The 23,129-nt window shown below is 47.5% G+C and overlaps 1 protein-coding gene across 1 annotated transcript in view; it reads right to left on the reverse strand.

Moving 5' to 3' along the window:
* The window catches only part of ZC3H7A (zinc finger CCCH-type containing 7A), a 39,143-nt gene extending 16,917 nt beyond the window's left edge, over window positions 1-22,226 (reverse strand). The window contains exons 1-9 of the mRNA XM_077906661.1: window positions 22,168-22,226; window positions 10,108-10,209; window positions 8,321-8,360; window positions 6,338-6,535; window positions 4,387-4,545; window positions 4,052-4,132; window positions 3,905-3,943; window positions 3,183-3,216; window positions 2,411-2,694 (exon numbers count right to left, since the gene is read on the reverse strand). Coding sequence (XP_077762787.1) covers window positions 2,411-2,694; window positions 3,183-3,216; window positions 3,905-3,943; window positions 4,052-4,132; window positions 4,387-4,545; window positions 6,338-6,535; window positions 8,321-8,360; window positions 10,108-10,175 — 903 coding nt within the window. The 5' untranslated portion in view covers window positions 10,176-10,209; window positions 22,168-22,226. The remainder of the gene's footprint in view (window positions 1-2,410; window positions 2,695-3,182; window positions 3,217-3,904; window positions 3,944-4,051; window positions 4,133-4,386; window positions 4,546-6,337; window positions 6,536-8,320; window positions 8,361-10,107; window positions 10,210-22,167) is intronic.
* Window positions 22,227-23,129: the final 903 nt, after the last annotated feature.

Below are 23,129 nucleotides of genomic sequence, written 5' to 3' on the forward strand. Positions count from 1 at the left end.
AGAAAAGAAAAAAGGTTCTATTAAAATCCAGGAGACAGTTACCAGTAGGCCGAACTGCTTCAAACATCAGCATACAGACACGAATTCTTACACTGGGTAATTATATAACGAAGGTGAAATCAAAACCAAGGGGCTTCTGGGAGGCTTAGTCGGTTGAGCATCTGTCTTGGCTCAGGTCATGATCCCAGGATCCTGGGATCGAGTCTCACATCAGGTTCTCTACTCAGCAGGGGGCCTGCTTCTCCCTCTCCCTCTGCCCCTCCCTCCACTCATGTTCTCTCTCTCAAATAAAAATCTTAAAAAAAAAAAAAAAAAAGCAAGACTTAGAATAATCAAGGCTAAAGAGTTCATTTCTTTGCAAGCCCACTTTTTCAAAAAGGATGCAGGGATGATGTCCAGTACTGTATCAAGCCAAATGTTACATTCATGTTTTCATTTCCTTCTGATACCTTCCACTCATCCTTCCATGAGACTCATAAGATCCAGAGGAATAGAGTGGGGGCTGGGGGAGAAGGAGGGTACTCAAGACAAGGGGATAGCAGAAGCCAGAAACCCTGGACCGTCCTTCTGGGATGTGAATTTATAATCTCACAAGGACAAATGGAATGCAGCCTCTCTCCATCCTCATCAGTGTGACAATTGACTGAGCCTCCATGTGTCTTGTTAAGTACTGATGAAAGTTACATACCATCTATTTTTTTTTTAATTTTTATTTATTTACGATAGTCACACAGAGAGAGAGAGAGAGAGAGAGAGGCAGAGACACAGGCAGAGGGAGAAACAGGCTCCATCCATGCACCGGGAGCCCGACGTGGGATTCGATCCCGGGTCTCCAGGATCGCACCCTGGGCCAAAGGCAGGCGCGAAACCGCTGCGCCACCCAGGGATCCCCACATACCATCTATTTAATTTTCATACTTTGCAGGACACATCCTACTGTGTGGCCACGGTACAGACCAGGAAATTGGAGGTGAGGAAAGTTGCTAAAGCCCAGATATGTGGTGAAAACCAAACCCCAGGGTGCCTGCCTTTAACCCTGTACTTCCTCTCAGTCAATTCCACATGGACATCATCTATTTCAGCCACACTGGAAACGCCCTGAATTCCTTTCCTCTTCCTCTTCCTCTTCCTCCTCCTCCTTCTCCTCCTCCTCCTCCTCTTCCTGCTATTGCTGCTGCTGTTGCTGCTGCTCCTGCTGCTATTTCAATATAACTTATGGCAGGGGTCAGTAAACTTTTTCTGCAAAGGGCTAGTTCTTAAACATTTTAGGCTTTGCCAACCACAACCTCTGTTTCAACTATTAGACTGTGTTGCTGCAGTGTAAATGCAGCCACAGACAACACGTAAGTGAATAGCAGTGGCTGTGTTCCAATAAAACATTACTGATGACCCTGAAATATGAATTTCATCTCATTTTCATGTGTCACTAGATACCATTCTTTTATTTTTTCTTCCAGCCACTTGAAAATATAAGACCCCCCCATTCCTATTCTGCAGGCCATACAAAAACAAGAGCCGTCCAGATCTAGCCTGACCTTGGCTTTACACTTACCTTGAGGTGTTATCCTTTAAGCCCTTAATCCAAAAGACCCATTTTACTTTAAATATCAAATGCCTAATCTTTTTCAGAATTTTATTTATTTTTTAAGGATCTTATTTATTTATTTGAGAGAGTGTGTGTGTGTGTGTATGTGCATGTGCATGCGCGCACACATTGTGAGCCCACAAGTGGGGGTAGGAGGTGAAGAGGCAGGGGGAGAAGCAGACTCCCTGCTGAGCAGGGAGCCTGATGTGGGCTCAATCCCAGAACCCAGAGATTATGCCCTGAGCCCAAGGCAGACACTTAACCGACTGAGCCACCCAGGCTCACCCTTTTTCAGAGTTTTAAATGTTCCCTTTCCATACTATGTAATTCCCAAAGGTGTTGAGGAAAACCAGTTCATTACTTGATTAGCAATCCTATTTTACTTAAAAAATAACCACATGAGCCTGCTACCACCAGAAAAGGTCAAAGTGATTTTCAAATTAAGAGACGCAAAGTTCAGCCGACAGGTATTGCTGAAAATAGTTACGTGGCAATTTTTTAAAAATTAAGCTTGGTAATTTATTTAAAAAAATTGAACACCAATAAAAAATTAATTTATTTAAAAAAAAATTAAGCTTGGGGTGCCTGGGTGGCTCGGTTAGTTAAGCATCCAACTCCTGGTTTCCGCTCAGGTCCTGATCTCAGGGTCACGAGATCGAACCCCACTTAGGCACTGAGCCTGGAGCCTGCTTAACATTCTCTCTCCCTCTCCTTCTGCCCTTCTTCCCCATACCCCCACTTACACTCTCTAAAAAATAATAATAAAAAATAAATAAATAAAAATTAAGCCTGGCTTCAGAAGAGAGGAGTAATGCTGAAATTTACCATAACGGTTTCATTGGCTTCAGGGGCCGAATCAAGAAGGTCATCTATTTCATCCCCAAGGACCATATCTCCATCATCCACAAAAGCTTCTGGCATAGCAAAGGGAGTCTTTCCTCCGTTTGCCAACACTGTTGATGGCAGAGGGCTCTCTTCCACTTGCAGTGGCAAAATAGAAGTTAAGGGCATGATAGGAACTGAGGCCAGCTCACTTCCAACTTGGTGAGAGAAACTGGATGCAGGTACAGAGACAGCGGGAACTGCTTCCTGCCTCGGAGTTAATAAATCTGTAACATGGATTGAAACGTACTCATTCGTTTTCAGTGTACTCACATTAAGACTAGTGTCAAGAGCCAATAACAGAGAAAATGAAGAGCTAGGTGAAAATACGAAAGCAATCGTAAAAATCAATAGGGAGACAACAGTATAAAAGCGATTCAAATAAAAGGGTAAAAATAATTCTAAAAGTCATTTGTTTTACCCAGGAAAAGACATAGTCACTTGTGAAAACGTATCCGTCTTTCTCAAAATGCCTGGGCCCCTTCTGGGCAGAGCTATGAGATGCTGGGAGGGCCACAGGAGGTGTTCAATGACCGCTTACTGACATCCAGTATTATCGACCACTGGCCGGCACATCCAGAAGCACCAGGTAGTTTTCGAAATTATTCTTGCTTTAATACTAATAACCACACAGCAACCGTATTTGACAACACTACAATACATACAACATCTAAAGCTGGCACTTTCTAGATTAAGATGACATGTGGAAACATACCTGGCTCGATATCTTCCACAGAACAGTTCAAAGCCTAGAAATTAAACCAAATAACGGGTCATAGTATTTTCAGGATTCTCCACTACAAGCAATCTGTAAATCTTACTCGAAGACAGCATTGTAAGTTCTCCCAGCAATTTGACTTCCTTCCAGTTAAGATCCAAGAAACAGATGGAATATATAAATGTCGGTGACACGTGGTTAAGCAGGGCTGGTCTATCGGCACCACCGCCTGTTTCTTGTGCACAGTATTTCTCAAAGGATGTTCAGGAGCATATACCAGTTCCAGAAGGACTAGTCTAGCCACCACTCACTCCCCACTCACAATGGCATCCTAACAGCTCCAACACTTACCTTTTTAAAACACAACTCGTTAATTGTGTTTTAACCCAAAGACATCCGAAATTTGCATGTGTCCCTGAGCCATTTTTTCTAATAAAACCTAACATCTATGAACATCCTGTAAAATGCTCCATCAGGCTTCAGGAAATGCTGGTTAAAAGATATTACTTGGTTGTTTGTTTCTTTTTATAGGACAGGAAGCTCTGGCCAATTATGTGTCTGAGGAACAAAAAGCTCTCAAAAATAGAACAAACCAAAAATATTAAAAGCAGAACTGTAAATGCTTCTGCTTGGTTCTGTTTTTTTTTTTTTTTTTTTTTGGGGGGGGGGTTGTTTTGTTTTACAAAAAGCTATGAGTCTTACAGAAGTCATAACTTTACCTTGGTAGCCCCATCCCCAGGAACTGATTTTAATGAGAGCTGCAAGAAAATAAAGACACTAATTTTAAAAAATTAAGTTAAAAATAGAACTGACTCTAAAGTTACAAAACAGAATGAAAATACCTCATGGAGAGAACCTCAGCTTACCTCGGCCCTAACATATGCTTTTCTTATCTTAAATCCCAATTTCTGAGCTAGTTCTTGAGTTAGTTTTATTACATGTTCATCCTGGAAAAAAAGAAAAAGAAAGAAAGAAAGAAAATATGATTAATGGAGGGTTATATTTACTAACTGTGAAGACAAACAGGCAAAACAGCCGGAACTCCTATTCTGTTGAGACACTTGCTTTATGAGCCTTGTTCCCAGCTGAAGCACGTGGGCAGCTGGCTGGAGAACGGGAACTCTTTCAAAGCCATCTCCCCACTTGGGAGCAAGGATATAGTTATGATGTGAACCAAGGAACTGAAATAGGAGTTCCATACCTGAGGCACTGCCAAGGAGCACTTTGCTACAGAATCATAAGCCTCTCTGTATCTTCCTAAGTCATTGAGAGCCTTAGATTTCCGATACAGAGCTTTGCAGTTACTGGCATTTAAACTGAGGACTGCATCACACTCTTCTAAAACTTGATCATGGAAACCCTAGGATGTAAGACCAAACAGAGTTAGCAACAATTCATTTCTTGTGCGGAGGTCTTCCTACAAAGGCAAACAAATGAAGGCCCGGACTATTACCACCACCACCACCCCCATACCTTTTAATCTCTTAAGTTCAAAGTTTTATTTTTCTTTCTAAAAATTATCTTCAGAAAAAAACAAAATAAAAAAAAATAAAAATTATCTCAGGGCAGCCCAGGTGGCTCAGTGGTTTAGTGCCGCCTGCAGCCCAGGGCGTGATCCTGGAGACCCGGAATCGAGTCCCACGTCGGGCTCCCTGCGTGGAGCCTGCTTCTCCCTCTGCCTGTGTCTCTGCCTCTCTCTCTCTCTCTGTATCTCTCATTAATAAATAAAATTTTTTAAATAAAATTTTTTTTAAAAAATTATCTTCATTAGAAGGCAGCCCCGGTGGCTCAGCGATTTAGCGCAGCCTTCAGCCCAGGGCCTGATCCTGGAGATCCCATATGGGGTCCCACGTCGGGCTCCCTGCATGGAGCCTGCTTCTCCCTCTGCCTGTGTTTCTGCCTCTCTCTCTCTCTCTCTTTTTTGTTTTTTTATTTTTATTTTTTTTAAGTTTGTATTTATTTATGATAGTCACAGAGAGAGAGAGAGAGGCAGAGACACAGGCAGAGGGAGAAGCAGGCTCCATGCACCGGGAGCCTGATGTGGGATTCGATCCTGGGTCTCCAGGATCGCGCCCTGGGCCAAAGGCAGGCGCCAAACCGCTGCACCACCCAGGGATCCCTCTCTCTCTCTTTCTCTCATGAATAAATAAATTTTAAAAACCCTTAAAAAATTATCTTCATTAGAAAATTTCAAATATGCAAAAGCACAAAGAATAGCATGAATCCCATGTACCCATCACCCAGATCAGATAAACATTAACATCTGGCCATAAACATCCCCAGGTCCTCAAGAAATAAAACTTTCCAGACACAGGTGGTGCCCCAGGCCTCACCCTGTCGTCCTACTCTCTTCACTAGTCACCCTTTGTTGGAGCTCCTTAAAATGTCAACTGGAAGGGCACCTGGGTGGCTCAGCTGGTTAGGCTGCTGGCTCTTGATTTCAGCCCAAGTCATTATCTCGAGGTCGTGAGATCGACCCACACATTGGGCTCCAAGCTCAGCAGGTATTCTGAGGGACATTCTCTCTCTCCCCTTCTCCCTGCCCATAACAATGCAAGCACATCCATGTGCTCTTTCTCTCTCTCTCAAAAAAATAATCAAAAATGTTTTAAAGATTTTATTAATTTATTCATGAGAGACACACAGAGAGAGGCAGAGACACAGGCAGAGGGAGAAGTAGGCTCCATGCAGGGAGCCCGATGCGGGACTCGATTCCAGGACCCCGGGATCATGACCTGAGCAGAAGGCAGACACGCTCAACTGCTGAGCCACCCAGGTGCCCCAATAATCAAATCTTTAAAAAAAAAAATCAACTGGAAATATAATTTCCAAACAGCTAACCAAAGAAGAATCCATTACAGAAAACAAAAATCTGTGAACACCTGCATCTTCCTGTGCTGATTTCTTTTATGAGCAGACAGCCCAGAAGCCAGACTGACATGGCAACTCCAAGGACTAGTCCAAGAAACAAATGATTTCTAAAATCCCTAAACATTCAGCCCAAGTTGATCTTTCAAAGCCTCGGGCCATTCTAAAAGGAGTCAATATGTCTTTCTTAAGAATGGAAATTAGAAAATTGACTTTTATTGTACTATGTTACTGAAAACATTTTTTCTCTCTAGAAACATTATTTTAGAAAAATCACAACTCACCATATTAGAATAGCAAGCAATACGATTTATATGCAGTTTTTCAATTATTTCTTTAGGGATGACAATTTCTTCAGACTTTGCATAACCAGCTATATTCAAAGCTTCTGTGTACTGGCTTATTGAGTTGTTCCAATCATGTTCCCGATAAACATCATTGCCTTCATTAAAAAGATTTCTCACAAGAGCACGTAAATATACCTTTAAAAAAAGAAAGTTACCACTTGAAGCCCTTCACGGAACAAGTCAGGGTACTAGGAAATTTTCATTTTTGTACTGAAAACTTCAGAGCCTTATATGATAAGCACAGTTCTAAGAAAATGGGAACCCAGACCATGCCACCACCATCTCATCTTGCTTGTTTTTTAAGAGAAAATTCAATTTCTCATTATGAAGAAAAATGCAGCAAAATATTTTTTCACATCCCCAACTCTGTGCCCATGAGAAATTCCTCCAAGTGGAAACTCTGGGTCAGAAAGAATGAGCATCTTAAGGCTTCTGACCAGTATTTCTAAACTGCCTTCCAAAGGGGCAATAACAATAAACACACCTAGCAGTTTCCTTCATGGCACCCCCATCAACACTGGGTAGGTAGTATGTGTGCAATATGAGTGCACCTGTGTGTTTGTGTACACATAAAACCCCTACTAATTTCTAGGTGAAAAACTGTACTCTTTTTTATTTGCATGTCTGATTACCAATGATTTCCCAAATTTATTGTTGCTAGGTCTTTTTTTTTTTTTTTTTAGTTTCAGAGGTAGAATTTAGTGACTCATCAGGTGCAAATAATGTCCCACATTTTCGTGGACCATTGTATTTCCTCTTTTGTAACTGTTTGCTGAGGTCAATTACTGATTTGGGAGTGGGGTTATTAAACTTCTTTGTCACCGAAGAAGTAGAGCACATTCATTCTTTTGATACATATAAAAGTTCTGAAGTTTCCTTCGTGATTTCCATTGCTGCTTTAATGTTTTAAGAGTCAGGATCAGATAAATAGTACAAGAACAGATAAATATTCAAGCTTTCAGTCTCATTTTATGAAATTCGTGTAAGCTGACAAAAGTAGTCAAGAAAACTGAAACGATCAACGTTTAACAAGGGAGGTGACTTGTGACATGCATGCCAGTTAACCTCTCGGGAACCCAGTTCCAAATGTAAATGTCAAGACTATAAAACATATTGTAAAATTAATAGATTGTTCCAGGTACTTTCTAGCCATAATACTCTCTGATTCTACATCTGTTTGGAGGGAGGGAGGGGAGAAGCAAGAAAACAGGGAAGGAAACAGAGAAGAGGGAGAGAGAGAAGCAGGCAGAAAGAAGTGACATCTAGAAGGATCAAAACTCAGAGAGACAAAAGCCACGGGTGAACTAACACTAACAGTGTGTACAGATGAGGGCCTTTAATCTAAGACCCAGAGAACCGGGCTTTCGCTGTGTTTTGAACTAGTTTCATCTCTAGCTGTTCCCTCCTAGGATCCTGGCACCATTTAGTATTGTTAGAACCTCCCTTCTCTTTAATAAAAATGGAAGCTGCTGTGCACTCTCCTTCACAACACAGTCTGTCCCATTTGTTTTCAGTGAAATGAGAGGTGGACTAAGGGTAATTTTCAAGGGTCCCAGAAGAAAATTAGCACAACCTACACTCATGGAGAAAGGACGATACAGGACAATTGCCCACGCGTGCCAACAAATGACATCCTATACATGTTTGAGATTGGCAAACTCTTTCTGTAAGTGCCCAGAGAGTAAATATTTCAGGCTTTGTGGGCCATATGGTCTCTGTCTCAGCTACCATATGTCATGTAAGCAGCCACAGATAAATACGTCAACAAATAGGTATGGCTGTGTTCCAATAAAACTTTATTTATAGAAACAGGCAACAGGCCACATTGGGCCCACAAAGCAGCAGTCCACCAACCCCCACTACACATTATAGTTCCCAAGCTATTTGCAGGGCTGTTAAGCAGATATTCCCCATCATTACCGCATATTGTTCCTGTGTTCCTGGATATGACAGTGGTGACCTAAGAAGAAGAAAACAATTAATTTTAATTATCACACTCTTATCAGGATTTTTTCATCCAGGGGTCATCATAAAACTGAGGTTCTATTAGTTTGCCACAAGTTCAAAGCACATTTTATTTTTTTTATTTATTTTTTTAAAATATTTTATTTATTTATTCATGAGAGACACAGAGAAAGACAGAGAGAGAGGCAGAGGGAAAAGCAGGCTCCGGGGATCCCTGGGTGGCGCAGCAGTTTGGCGCCTGCCTTTGGCCCAGGGCGCGATCCTGGAGACCCGGGATCGAATCCCACGTCAGGCTCCCGGCATGGAGCCTGCTTCTCCCTCTGCCTATGTCTCTGCCTCTCTCTCTCTCTCTCTCTCTGTGACTATCACAAATAAATAAAAATTTAAAAAAAAAAAAAAAAAAAAAAAAGCAGGCTCCGTGCAGGCAGGACTCCAGGATCACGCTCCAAGCCAAAGGCAGGCGCTAAATCACTGAGCCCCCCAGGGATCCCCTCAAAGCACATTTTAAAGACCTACCTCTCTTTACTACCATTATTCACACATAACTGTAGTCACAGGGGAAATAAAGAATCTGTAACTCTTCCCTTCTATTCTCTTGAGTAAATATTATACTTTTCTTTTCAAAACTATTTCTACTAAAAGAAGGCTTAATTCTTCAGATACCAAAAAGGTTTCCAAATAGCATGGAATGACAAATACTTTTTGATTCAGGTCACTGTAGTACAGAGAAGGTGGTCTCCTTCCCAGGAAAGACAGAGAGGCCCTTCTACAGGGACAAATCCACCCAAGCCCTGGGCTGTATCATCACTGCCAGGCTCAAGAAGGCTAGTTAAAGCCCAAGCTTCTTAAGTTTGATTACAAAAGCCCTGTGTGCAAGTTCATTCTCAAGTCACTTTTCAGCCATCAGGAGTGCTCTGATGGGATCAGGTTCCAATTGCTCTTAGTCTAACATGTTCAGAGATGCTAAAGGATTTTCACTCTAAAAATCAGCAATGGGGGCAGCCCCAGTGGGGCAGCGGTTTAGCGCCGCCTGCAGCCTGGGGTGTAATCCTGGAGACCCGGGATCGGGTTCCATGTCGGGCTTCCTGCAAGGAGCCTGCTTCTCCCTCTGCCTGTGTCTCTGCCTCTCTCAATCTCTCTGAATAAATAAATAAATAAATCTTTTTTAAAAAATAAATAAAAATCAGCAACGGTAAAAAAAATTAATTAAAAAAAAATCAGTGATGGTAAAGTACATTTCAGAACACCCAAGTAATCAAATGTACAAAAGCAAAAACTATTGCTCAATAAAAATATCTAATTTCAAACCTGAATAAGAAGACTCATAAACAGGACTTAAGGTTTCTTAGTCTAATACAGAAAAACAGAGCTGACCCCTTGAGCAACCCAGGCTTGAGCTGTGTGGGTCCACTTAGAACTCTATCTTTTTTCTGTAAGTATGATAAAAGCCTAGAAACATATTTTTTTTCCTTGTGACTTTCCAAATGGTTTTTTCCTCCAGCTTACTTTATTTTAATATGGTAAATAACACATATAATGTATAAAATGTGTTCAACAACTGTTGATGCTATCGATCAGGCTTCCGGTCAACAGTAGGCTATTGTAGTTACGTTTTGGGAGCCGAAAATCATACGTGGACTTTCAACCGTGCAGGGGGAGGGGGGGTGCGGTCCTGCACCCCTGAGCCTACATTGCCCAAGGGTCAACTGCATCACGGGACGGGAACGCAGGTGCAACCTTACTGTATAAACTGCAGTCCTTCCTTAATGTTCTGCTGCCTTTTTCTTCTCTCCTCGGACACACTGGACATGTTACCCCACACATCCACTTTCTAAATGATCAATCTGGAAAGAAACAAGGCACAGAGTTACAGAAGGCCCCGTGATGGTACCATGCATAATTTGCAGTCCTGCTGCACAACTACTTGTGGCCTCGTCCCTCTCTGCTGACTTGACCCCGGGGTCCTTGATGCCAAGCACTCTGGCTGATCCAGAAGGTCCCTGTGGCCCACCACATGGAAGCATCAGCTTTTCACCCTCCTTTAAGGCCGAGCAGCCACACTGATTTTGTATGTTCCTCCTAAAGAATCTCCGAGAAAAAAGTCATTTTCTTCCACGCCTCTTCTCTCCCCAGCCCTTCAGCTCCAGGTTTTCTTTCTTTCCTTTCTATACGCACGCACGCATAAGCTGCCACTAAAACAGTCCTGGCCTTGTTTTGCTTCTGGAAGCTCTCCAGACGTGAAAAGTTTTCACATCCGTCTGCCTCATAGGGGCCTGACTTCCTGGTGAGCAGAGTGGAAACCTTATACATATTTTGTCACGCCAACTTCTGAAATAGTCCTTGTTCATACAACTGATAGAATAAAAAATCTGAATAAAGTCATTCGGTTGGAATTTTCTAGAAAGTAAGGGTTTACTTTCAACTTGACGCAGGCAAATGTCAACACAAGTCAATGCTGTTGGTGTCTGCCCCCCACCTAATCACTGTTCAGGAAGCAATTCCCAACAAAGTTAAAGGAGAACCACAGGGAAGAGATCTGTGATAAAGCACCATCGCCCAGTGTCCTAAACTAGGGCTTCTCCACCCAGAAGCTTGAGCCAGACAGCCCTTTATCATTGGGGGCCACCCTGTGCACGATAGGATGTTAACAGCACCCCGGCCTCCATCCACCAGATGCCAGTAGTGACAACCAAAAATCCCTCCAGGCCTTGTTAATGTCCCCTAGCAGGGGTGAGGAGGGGGCATGGTCACCCTGAGATGAGTACTGGGGTTGAAGCCTAAGAGGACATCTTCTCACACAAACTGTACATTTGAACTCATGTGATGGATGGGGAACTCGTACCCAAGCTTCAAGTAAATAGCTGAGATGTTTTAGTTTCACTATTGCTTGACATTTGTAGTTTTACTTTTAAATCTGTTACAAACTGTAGGTAGGAAAAAAAAAAAACTGTAGGTAGGGGTGGGGACAAGTGTTGGAATGCCCCAAGGGTGTGTAACTGATAATTTTTTTAAATACTGTCAGTTCTAAACATTTTGATATTCTGCCTAAGTTGTCACTTTACTGAAGTATTTGTATGTGAAATGATCTATCTGGGATTTGCTTTAAAATATTTCAGCAGGGCACCTGGGTGGCCCAGGTGGTTGTGTCTAACTCCATCTCAGCTCAGGTCCTGATCTCAGGGTTGTGAGTTCAAGCCCCGAGCTGGGCTCTGCATTGGGTGTGGAGCTGAATGAATGAATGATAAAAAAAATAATTAAAAAAATTCCAGCAACCAAAAAAAAAAAGGAGGGGGTGGGGACGAAACAGTAGAATGTGGCCAACCAATGACAAACACAGGGATTCTTTCTACTTAGTCAACATTCTAAATTTTCCAAAATAAATGTTTACAAACCCCAGGACACAGAAGTAAAATGGCATTATTTCTCGAGTTTGTTTTGCAGGTAATCTAGCTTAAAGGAGGATGAACAGGTGGAAATGAATAAAACAAGACCACGAAAAATATGGACACCTGTCCCAAGCAGCAATGGGAGGTGTATGGGGTTCCTCCTACACTTCCACTTGACATGTCTGACCATTCCCTTAGCAAAAAACAATTTAATCCCTACTTGCATGTACAAAGTTATTTAAGGAGTATTTGTAAGAGAAAAGGATCAAAAATGTACTCAATGGCTGTCAAGAAGGAAACGGATTGTGCCAAGAAAACTGCACTGGAAAAACACAGGTAAGGTGTGAGTGTCCACAAAATGACCCTGTTCTGATTCTTAATAAAAGGGTGAGGAGGGGATCCCGGGGTGGCTCAGTGGTTTGGCATCTGCCTTCGGCCCAGGGCGTGATCCTGAAGACCCGCGTCAGGCTCCCTGCGTGGAGCCTGCTTCTCTATCTGCCTGTGTCTCTGCCTCTCTCCTGTGTCTCTCATGAATAAATAAATACAATAAAAAATAAAAGGGTGAGGAGACACTATATATTCACATTTGCTTATACATCCACAAAACAGCTCCAGATGGAACCACAGCAGTGGCAGAAAACTGAGGGAAAGGCCTTGTCACTGCGTACCTTTAAAACTTGCTTCCTGGGGACGCCTGGGTGGCTCAGAGGTTGAGCATCTGCCTTCGGCTCAGAGCGTGATCCTGGGGTCCCGGGAAGTCCCATATAGGGCTCCTTGCAGGGAGCCTGCTTCTCTCTCTGCCTATGTCTCTGCCTCTCTGTCTCTCATAAATAAATAAATAAAATCTATAAAAAATAATAATTAAAAAATAAATAAAGTGGGGCCAATTTAGAACCAGAGTTTACTGGCTCAAAGGCACTCGGATTAGCACTCAGGGGTGTCACAGCAGTCGGGCCTGAAAGTCAGTGACAAAAGAAAAGGTGACCCAAAGCAAGAACTCTTCCCGGTCTTCGGTGAACAAGACACCTTCCTCCCAACCTCTGTACAGGGAAGGTGGGGAATTAGTTTGAGGTCTCTGTTGGCTAAGAAGGGACTCCAGGATCATGATAATCCACTGAGTTAATAGCCTTAGGGCTATTTCTCCAGAAAGTGCCAGAAAACCTTGAACCTCGACCTCTTAAGGACAAAGGGCATGTGGCAAAGAGCTGACAACTCAAGCAGGTGATTAAGAGGAAATAAGTCGCAAGCTCTTTTAATAGCACAAAACACTTGCCTCCTTTAAATATTTAGGAACATAGTATCAGGGGATAGATACGCAAAAGTAGTAGGATAGGGAATTTCATGTTCTTATAGTCTTCTTCTCCCAAAACGGCATTATGAAAAACTGTACAAACCGTAAAGTTAAAAATCTTTCTCAATGAACACCACATACTATGTTCTACAATGACTATTCATTGTTTATCCCATCTGCCCATCTTTATCCACCCGCCCATCCCTCGGTCCATCCATCAATCCACCTTATTATTTTGATAAACTGCAAAGCGGCACAAATCAATCATAATTCATCAGTAAGCGCCTCAGCCAACATATTATCATCCTAGATTTCAGGATTTGTTTACAGTTTGGGTTTTTTTTTAAGGTAAAATGCAGAAACTTTTTTCCCTTATAAAATGCATAGTTTTAAGGCAGGTTTTGACAAAGAATATGTTCCTGTGACACAGACCCAGACCCCAATCTTGACATAATACCATTACTGGCAGGCTAGAAGTTCCCACAGACCCCTTCCCCAGCTAGTCCCTACCCCACTCCTGCCCTTGGCAATCCGTTCTGATTTTCTTCATCGTAGATAAGTTTCACCTGAGAAATATAACCTCTTTCCCATTTTGAAAGAGAAAAGACGAACACTTTTTTTTTAAATTTTTATTTATTTATGATAGTCACACACACACACACACACACACACACACACACACACAGAAAGAGAGGCAGAGACATAGGCAGAGGCAGAAGCAGGCTCCATGCACCAGGAGCCCGATGTGGGATTCGATCCCAGGTCTCCAGGATCGCACCCTGGGCCAAAGGCAGGCGCCAAACCGCTGAGCCACCCAGGGATCCCCAAGACGAACACTTTTTTTACACATCATCTTATTTTTGGATCCAGCTAAAATCTGGCTTCAATTTTCAGGTGAGGAAGGATTTGATAAAGTCAATCCAAAAGCCACTTTTCTCATTCAAAATCGGCAGCACATGACAGGTGCACACTCCCTCCTCAAGAAAGGGGCTTCAGCCCCCAGCTGGCCTTCAACAGGAGAGCTCCTTCTTTCTCCCCCAGCCACTCTCCCCCCTCCAGGACCTTCTGCACCGCCCAGTGCTCGAGATCCTCTGCCCGTCTGAGAGCTCTACTAGATGTCTCATAAGAATTGCAAACTGTTTAAGGAGTAAGATTTTCATATTAGGTGGTCAACAGGAGAGTCTCCTCTCCAGCCACTTGGCCACCCATCTGCCCTTCCTGAGGGCAATCACCCATTGCCACTGGTCTCTTCTATGTCCTGACAAAGAAATTCTGTGAAACAACAGAGTACCTTGACAGTGCAGTGGTTACATGAAATCTCTGCATGGGATTTTTCTTACATGAAAAACTGCAGAGACAGACAGACACACACACACATACACACACACAAGTGTATGTAAAACTGGTAAGAGTTGGGATCCCTGGGGGGCGCAGCGGTTTGGCACCCGCCTTTGGCCCAGGGCGCGATCCTGGAGACCCGGGATCGAATCCCACATTGGGCTCCCGGTGTATGGAGCCTGCTTCTCCCTCTCCCTCTGCCTGTGTCTCTGCCTCTCTCACTCTCTCTCTGTGTGACTATCATAAATAAAAATTAAAATTAAAAAAAAAAAAACTGGTAAGAGTAAGAGCCTGTAGTTTGGTTAGCAGCATTCAACGAATCTCAGTTTCCTGGCTTTGATGCCTCACTACAGTTCTGTAAGATGGCACCACGGGAGGAAGTGGATGAAGGGCTCATGGGCCTCCAAATACCACTTTAGCAACTTCCTGTGAGCTTACAATTTCTCTCAAAATTTAAAGTTAAATAAAAGTTAATAAAAATATCCCGTGTCTGTTATTCTGTATACAAACTGGGGTTCCCTGGGACACCTGGGTGGCTCAGGGGATGAGCGTCTGCCTTTGGCTCGGGTCATGATCCCGGAGTCCCAGGATTTAGTCCCACATAAGGATCCCCGCACGGAGCCTGCTTCTCCCTCTGCCTGTGTCTCTGCCTCTCTCTGTGTCTCTCATGAAAAAATAAAAATATTTATTTTTTTAAAATTTTTATTTTTTTATGAGAGAGAGAGACAGAGACATAGGCAGAGGGAGAAGCAGGCTCCATGCACCAGGATGGACGTGGGATTCGATCCCGGGTCTCCAGGATCATGCCCTGGGCCAAAGGGAGGCGCTAAACCGCTGCGCCACCCAGGGATCCCGAAAAAATAAAAATCTTTAAAAACAAACAAACAAACTGGGGTTCCAGCATGCTCTGCACCTTGCTTTCATCTCCTAGTGCCTGACCTCAAAGGTCACTCCCTCTCAGAGCACGAGAAGCTGCTTTAACTGTCATGTTCTGTGTGATACAGTCGTACCCTAATTTCTGATGCACATTTGGGTTGTTTCCAATCTCTAAACTTCATCAAGTACTCCAGACATTTCATTTAGGTCTTTCTTCAAAGAAGTTCCATCGGCTGGGGGCACCTGGGTGGCTCAGTGATTGAGCATCTATCTGCCTTTGGCTCAGGGTGTGATCCCGGGGTCCTGGGATCGAGTCCCACTTTGGGCTCCCGATAGGGAGCCTGCTTCTCCTGCTGCCTATGTCTTCGCCTCTCTGTGTCTCTCATGAATAAATAAAATATCTTTTAAAAAGAGTTCTGTCGGGGAAAGGGTGCATGTGTTTGTTCACTTTACCAGCTACCACCAAGGTATAACACGACCCTGCCCAACAACGCACAAGGGCCCCGATTTCGCCACTTCACCAGCCAGTCATCCAAGGTTTCACTCCTGCCAACCAGGGAGGTGAGAAAAGTGTGACAACAGTGTGATGATGTGACCAGATTTTGTCTCAGCCCTTCTATCATTAGTGACAGAAGCATGTAGCTGCTCAGCTTGTGAAATTTAAGAGTCATTTGTACTTCCTTCACCATAAACTGTCTGCTCGGGTCTTTTGCCCATTGTCCTTCCAGGCTGCACCCTCCTCATTCAGGAAAGTTCTTTATATAGAGAGGAAAGTAGTCTTTTCTGGTGCTGTATTGTTTTTCCCCACTTGATGACAATCCTTCTCCTTAGGTCTGGTTTTTATACTTTTTGACAGCAGTTTTTATCCCTAAGTAGCTGAATTTATCAATATTCTCTTCCATGGTACCAGGATCCTGACACACTTACATATACCTTCACCACTTTGAAGTTATAAAATAACTCTCCATGTTTTCTCTTCATATTCTTATTGTTTCATTTAAGAAAAAACTTTTTAAAAAAAAAAAAAAAAAAAAAGAAAAAACTTTTTAAAGATTTTGAGTGAGAGAAAGAGAGCTAGAGCATGGGGAAGGGGTGGGGCAGAGGGAGAAGCAGACTCCCCGCTGAGCAAGGAGCCTGAAGTGGGACATGATCCCAAGATCCGGGGAACACGACTTGAGCCAAAGGCAGACCCCTAACCGACTGAGCCACCCAGGCGCTCCCCCTCCCCAAATTTTTTTAATGTGACCCAGCAGCTGACAGTGAGAACTGATGTAGAGATATATATATTCCCCTCCCAAAGAGCTACCCAGATGTCCAAGCCTCATTTATAGGAAGGCCATCTATTCTACGCTGATCCGTGGAAGGCCACATACCATATGCGAAATTCTGTGGTTTTTACTCAGCATTTCTGACTTGAATGGTCCTAACGCTAGGCCGTCCTGCCGACCCCAACCTTGCGCCCAAAAGACCTACCCTTTCAGTAATGAAACCATTTTCTCGCCACTTGCTCAAACCAAAAACCTGGCACCATCCTCTTCTCTCACATCCCACTTCCATCAACCCACTGACCAAGCTCACAAGTGACACTGTAGAATACGTACAGGGCGCCCCAAATCTGACCACTTCCCACGACTTGCTCCGCCACCCCTGGCCTGGATCACAGATCATACCATCCCGCCTAGATGTCGCAATATCCTCCTTCCCCGGCCTCTGCTCTAGGCCTGGGTCCTCTCCACTGTCCCCTCCCCCATGCACTTCCACCCTAAACTAAAAGGAATGCTCTTTTATTTTTTTTTAAGATTTTATTTATTTATTCATGAGAGAGACAGAGAGAGAGAGACAGAGGCACAGGCGGAGGGAGAAGCAGGCCCCATGCAGGGAGCCCGGTGTGGGACTCGATCCTGGGACTCCAGGATCACACCCTGGGCCGAAGGCAGGCGCTCAACCACTGAGCCACCGGGGCTGCCCAGGAAAGCTCTTTTAAAAACAAGAATCAGTTATGACAGCCCGGCTTTAATTCCTTCAGTGGCTTTCCTAGGACTGAGAATAAAATCCGGAGTCCTTCCCGTGATTTTTCAGGTCCGGGAAGGTCTTTCCGACCTCTTCTCACACTACTCTCACGCACCCACTCATTCAGCTCCCACCACGCTGGCCTTCTGTGGGCCTGTGGAATGAGTCAAGGGCTCCGTGTCTCTGGGGCATTGTGCTTGCTCATCCCTTCGCCCAAAAACACACTTCCCAGAACTACATAGAGCTGGTTCCTTTTCCTCCTTGAGTCCTGGCTTACATATCCCCTTTAGAGGCCTTCCCTTACCCCCTAAATTGCTGCCACATCCCGAGCTCACTGCGCCACTCACTTCTAGGGGTGCCTCGTCTTTCTTAGTCCTGACTGTAAGCCAATATCGGGATCCAGGACAACACACATTTGAATGGAAGAACGAATGAAATGGCCAAGTGTAAAGAGAATGCTTCCTACCAAGTTCAAGAGGCCTGAGAGTTTAACACCTTGCACAAATGTTCACTAAAGGACAGGTGGGACAAAGGAGGGCCCAGGGAGGAAATGATGAGGCAGGCAGAGCTGGCTGTGGTGGACTCTGCCTCCAACCCTTTGGGGGGGGGGGGGGGGAGTGTAAATCAACAGGATGGTGGTCCATTAAGGACCGCGACAGAGAGAAAGACCAGAAGCCAACCCTGCAGGAGCACAAGGACGGGGTTTCCTTCACTACCAACAGGGGAGACCATGGCAGACACACCTCCCCCTAAAGGAAAGGGGAGCGGAGCAGGAGAGCTTTGAACAGTATACTGTAAAGCAAGAAATTCAACTAAACAGAAGCTTCGTTAAATTATCTCATGTTTTGCAAGCTGGAGATCCGCATCATCAACTTTCTCTCATCAGCTGATTTTAAATCTGTTAATCATTCTGAAGTTTTATGTAGGGAGAAAAGATAGCCCGGATCTTCATTATAATTCCTTAATTAGGGCAGCCCGGGTGACTCAGCAGTTTAGCACTGCCTTCAGTCCAGGGCATGATCCCGGAGACCCAGGATCGAGTCCCATGTCGGGTTCCCTGCCTGGAGCCTGCTTCTCCCTCTGCCTGTGTCTCTGCCTCTCTCTCTCTCTCTCTCTCTCTCTCTCTCATGTCTCTCATGGATAAATAAATAAAATCTTTTAAAAAAATTCCTTGGGCAGCCTGGGTGGCTCAGCAGTTGAGCGCTGCCTTCAGTCTAGGGTGTGATCCTGGAGACCGGGGATCGAGTCCTATGTCGGGCTCCCTGCATGAGGCCTGCTTCTCCCTCGGCCTGTGTCTCTGCCTCTCTCTGTGTGTGTCTCTCATAAATGAATAAATAAAATCTTTTTTTTTTTTAATTCCTTGGGGATCCCTGGGTGGCTCAGCATTTAAGTGCCTGCCTTTGGCCCAGGGCATGATCCTGGAGTCCCAGGATGGAGTCCCACATAAGGCTCCCTGCATGGGGCCTGCTTCTGCTTCTGCTTCTCCCTCTGCCTATGTCTCTGCCTCTCTCTCTCTATGTGTGTCTCTCATGAATAAATAAGATCTTTTAAAAAATTACAAATAAAATTCCTTAATTACTCAGTGCCTGTAGAGTGAAACCGATTATACTAAAGTCTGGGACGATGCACAATGTTGTTAGCTAGACACTGTATTCATATCCATGACATTTGGGCCTCACAAGATAACTTTAGAAACTAGCTGCCCTTAAGAGAAGACACCACCGTAAGTGATCCGTGATGGCCACAGTGTTAGGCAGAAACAACAGCTAACCCTCAGCGCCCATCCTGGATGCCAAGCGCTGGTCTAAGCGTGGTGTGTGTATTGAATCATTTAATCCTCATAATAGTCTCAAGAGATATGTACCATGAGGACACTTTTGCACAGAGAAGTGACGCAAGCAGTCCAGGATCGGAGCTATGAAGTGGCAGGGCTAGATTTCAGAGCCAGACAGTCTGGCTCCAGGCCCGAATTCTCATTACACCACGCTATGCCACACTGTAAGTGGCAGCGATGCCAGGAGGAGGCTGAGCAGTCTAAGTCGGCCCTGGACTGTGCTCCGAAAGGCAAATACAGCCCCGACAGGCAGGTGGGCATTTTCAAGCCACCCGAGGGGAACAGAATAAACACACCCCTGCACACGCACACACAATGACAGGCTCAAGGGGTTTCACACGGGAATGCAGCAGATGCAAGGGAGTTAGGATACCAGTCCGGGGAAAATCTGCATCTGGAAATATGCTCCACTCGTAATATGTTTAAAAACACGAGGGATGGGGATCCCTGGGTGGCACAGCGGTTTGGCGCCTGCCTTTGGCCCAGGGCACGATCCTGGAGACCTGGGATCGAATCCCACATCGGGCTCCTGGTGCATGGAGCCTGCTTCTCCCTCTGCCTGTGTCTCTGCCTCTCTCTCTCTCTCTCTGTGACTATCATAAATAAATAAAAATTTAAAAAAATAAAATAAAAAAAAATAAAAACACGAGGGATGAATACTAAACAGTCTTACAAGACACACACAGGAAACGAGAAAGTGGGCGGGGTATACGGCGCAGTGTTTGTACTTTGCCTAAAAAGGTACCTCTAAATTTCTTTTTTTTTTTTAATTTTTATTTATTTATGATAGTCACAGAGAGAGAGAGAGGCAGAGACATAGAGGGAGAAGCAGGCTCCATGCACTGGGAGCCCAATGTGGGATTCGATCCCGGGTCTTCAGGATCGCGCCCTGGGCCAAAGGCAGGCGCCAAACCGCTGCGCCAACCAGGGATCCCTAAATTTCAAGTGAAAAATTATAGTTACCAGCCTGGATTAAATTCTATTATCAGACTCCCGCCTGTCTGTGCAATGGTGTAAACAAACAAACAAAAAGTAGTGAAAGCAACTTTACTGTCAACCCCTTCTTTCAACAGTTAGCTCACTCTGTAACACTTACAAAAGTGGCTACAAAAAAAAAAAAAAAAAAAAAAGTGGCTACATCGCAACCCTCAGAGACTGCAAACCCAGGCGGTGAAACATCACAGCTAGTCTTCCACTTTCTCGAAACAATGGCTCCTCTAATGGATACTTTGTTATGAGACAGACAACCAGCACCCCCCAAGCAAAAGTCACAGTAACTCAGAGGAAGGCCTTTCCAGGTCCTTTTCGCGGCAAGAGCACCTGAAAATCTACACGCTCTCTACAGAGCCCACACAGATACTGGCAAATATTCATCCTCGGTAACCGCGATCCGATTGTGACTCTCACCTAACACAACTACTTCCAGATTCCGATACACAGCAGAGAGAGAAAATTTTTCAACAAAGACAATTTTGTCCATTAGCTCGAATTACTCTGCAAAAAAAAAAAAAACGAGGACAAGATCTCATTTGCAATCAGCTCAGCAGTTCAGCTCGGCTCAGAGTGACCCAGAGAGGCAGAGGCTCCCTGAGAGCCTGGGGGACGGGAGGCCACATGCCACCGGGGAAGCAGGAAAAGGTAAGCAGATGGCCCAGGCTCCCAGCCGCCCTGCCCCCCCTCAGATGCTCAAGCGGAGCACTGTCCAATAGAAATAGAAGGCGAGCCACATATGTGATTTCAAATTTCCGAGTTGCCACGTTCAACAAAAGTAAAAAGATAACCGGTGTGAGTCATCTTAACGATTTATTTTAGTCGACCTAATTAGTTTCAAAATACTATCATCTTCACATGCACTAAAGACAAAAAAAAAAAAAATCATAAATGAGGTCTTTCACTGTTGGGTTTTCCCTCCCTTTCCCTACCCAGTGTTTGAAATCAGATGTGTCTTTTCCAGCCTTTCAGCCGGCGCACACTCAGCTGGGTCCCCAGCACACACCGTGCGGCCAGCGGGCGCCCCCTCCCCGGGAGGTCCGGCTCGCTCGGTCCCAGCAGGGGTCCCGTCCGCGAGGTGCAGGCGCCGGGGGGCCGGGGGGCCGCGAGGGCAGCCGGGCGCCGCCGAGCCCCCCCCCCCCCCGCCCCGGGCGCAGGCGCAGGCGCAGTCTCGGGCCCGGCGGGCGCTCCCCGCGGTGGACCACACCCCTGCCAGGACCGTCCCCGGCCGAGCCTCCGCGCTAACGAGAACTGACAGCTCTCCGTTCCTCAAGGGTGGGGGAAGAAACCCCAAACCCGGCGGTCTCCGCGTCCCCGATAAAGACAGGAAGCTGCGCGCCCCGCGCAAAAGAAAGGGCGGGGGGGATGGTCACCCCGAAACACAGGGGCCCCGCGCTGCGCGCATCCCTCCCGCCCGCAAACCCAAGACACGGATTTGGGGGCCCCGGGGTCACCAGACGGACACGCACGGGGGGGCGGGGGGCGGGGGGAGGAGGTGCCAGCGGGCACGCGGGCGGCTGGATGGCAGCGGGCTGTGGGCCCGCGCCCCGGGGTCGCCGCGCCGCCCGAGAGCTGGGGGGGAGGGTGGTCGGGGGGAAGGGAGGGGGAGGGCCCCGGGGTCACGGAGGGAGGGAGGGGGCCCGGGGTCACCAGACAGACGGGCACGCGATGGGGCGGGGGGCGGGGGGCTGGGAGGAGGTGCCAGCGGGCACCGTGCGGGCTGGATGGCAGGGGTCGCCGCGCCGCCCGAGAGCGGGGGGAGGGGAGGGGAGGGGAGGGGGGCAGCGGGGGGCCCGGGGGAGGGGGGGCAGCGGGGGGCCCGGGGGAGGGGGGCAGCGGGGGGCCCGGGGACCCCGCCTGCCCGCGTCCGCCCCAGCAGCGGCGCCCGATCCCCCGATCCCCCGAGCTCCCGATCTCCCCCCCGGGGGCCCCGCGGGCCGCCGCCGCCCTGCCCCGCCCGCCGTCCGTTACCGGGCGCGCGCGAGCACGAGGCGGCGAAGGCGGCGGCGGCGGCGGCGGCGGCGGCGGCGGGGGCGCGCGGGCGGGGGAGGGGCGCGGGGCCGGGGCGCCCACCTACCTGCGGGGACGGCCGCGCCGGCGGGGAGCGGGGCGCGGGGCGCGGGGCGCGGGCGGCGGCGGGGCGCGGGCGGCGGCGGGCAGCGGGCGGCGGGGCCCGGGCGCTCGCTCGCAGCTTCCCTCGGCGACCGGCGGCGGCGGCGGGTCGGCGGCGCCCGTGCGGCGCCCTCTGGCGGCGGGAGGCCGCGCCCGGCGCCCGGGAGACGCGGCCATTGGCTGCGCCCGCGAGCGTGGTTGCCGGGGCGGCGGCGCCACGTCGGGCCGGGCCGGGGCCGGGGCCGGGGCCGGGGCCGGGGCCGGGGCCCGGGCGGGCGGCGTGACCCCGCGTGCTGGGGGCGCCGCGTGCGCGCTCCGGGGGCGGCAGCGGGACGGCCCGGCCCGGAGCTGACCCCTTGGCGTCTCGGGCGCCTCCCCGAGGACCGGGAGCCCGGAGCCACCGGCGTGCGCCCCCCACCCCCACCCCGATCTCCCAGACGGGGGCGCGCGGCGCTCCGGCAGCCCCGGGTGCAGGGCCCGGCTCCCCGTCCCGCTCCCCGTCCGGCCCCCGTCCGGCCCCCGTCCCGCTCCCCGTCCCGCTCCCCGTCCCGCTCCCCGTCCTGCAAGCGCCAGCCCAGCGCCACGTCAGCTCTGTGCCCTGGGCCGCCAGATGCCCCCGGAGGAGCGGGGCGGAGAGCAGGGACACAGACCCTGAAGCCAGGGGGCAGGACCCGCAGGGGGGCAGGGGGGCCTCCGAAGGTGACAGCTGTCAGGCCACAGGCATGCACAGATAAGACGCCTCCCCCGGGCGGAGGGAAGGACAAGTGCAAAGGCCCTGAGGCTGGAGCTCCGTGTTTAGGGAGCAGCAAAGGCCTCTACCTTCGTGTGTGTAAGGGGAGAAAGGTGCGAAGAAGAGCAGGGCCATGATGGGAATGAGGAGTTTGTTCTATGTGGCCTGAGAGTCCCTCCAGGAATCTGAATTCGGAT

The sequence above is a fragment of the Canis aureus genome, chromosome 8, assembly GCF_053574225.1.
Source record: "Canis aureus isolate CA01 chromosome 8, VMU_Caureus_v.1.0, whole genome shotgun sequence".
Taxonomy (NCBI): domain Eukaryota; kingdom Metazoa; phylum Chordata; class Mammalia; order Carnivora; family Canidae; genus Canis; species Canis aureus.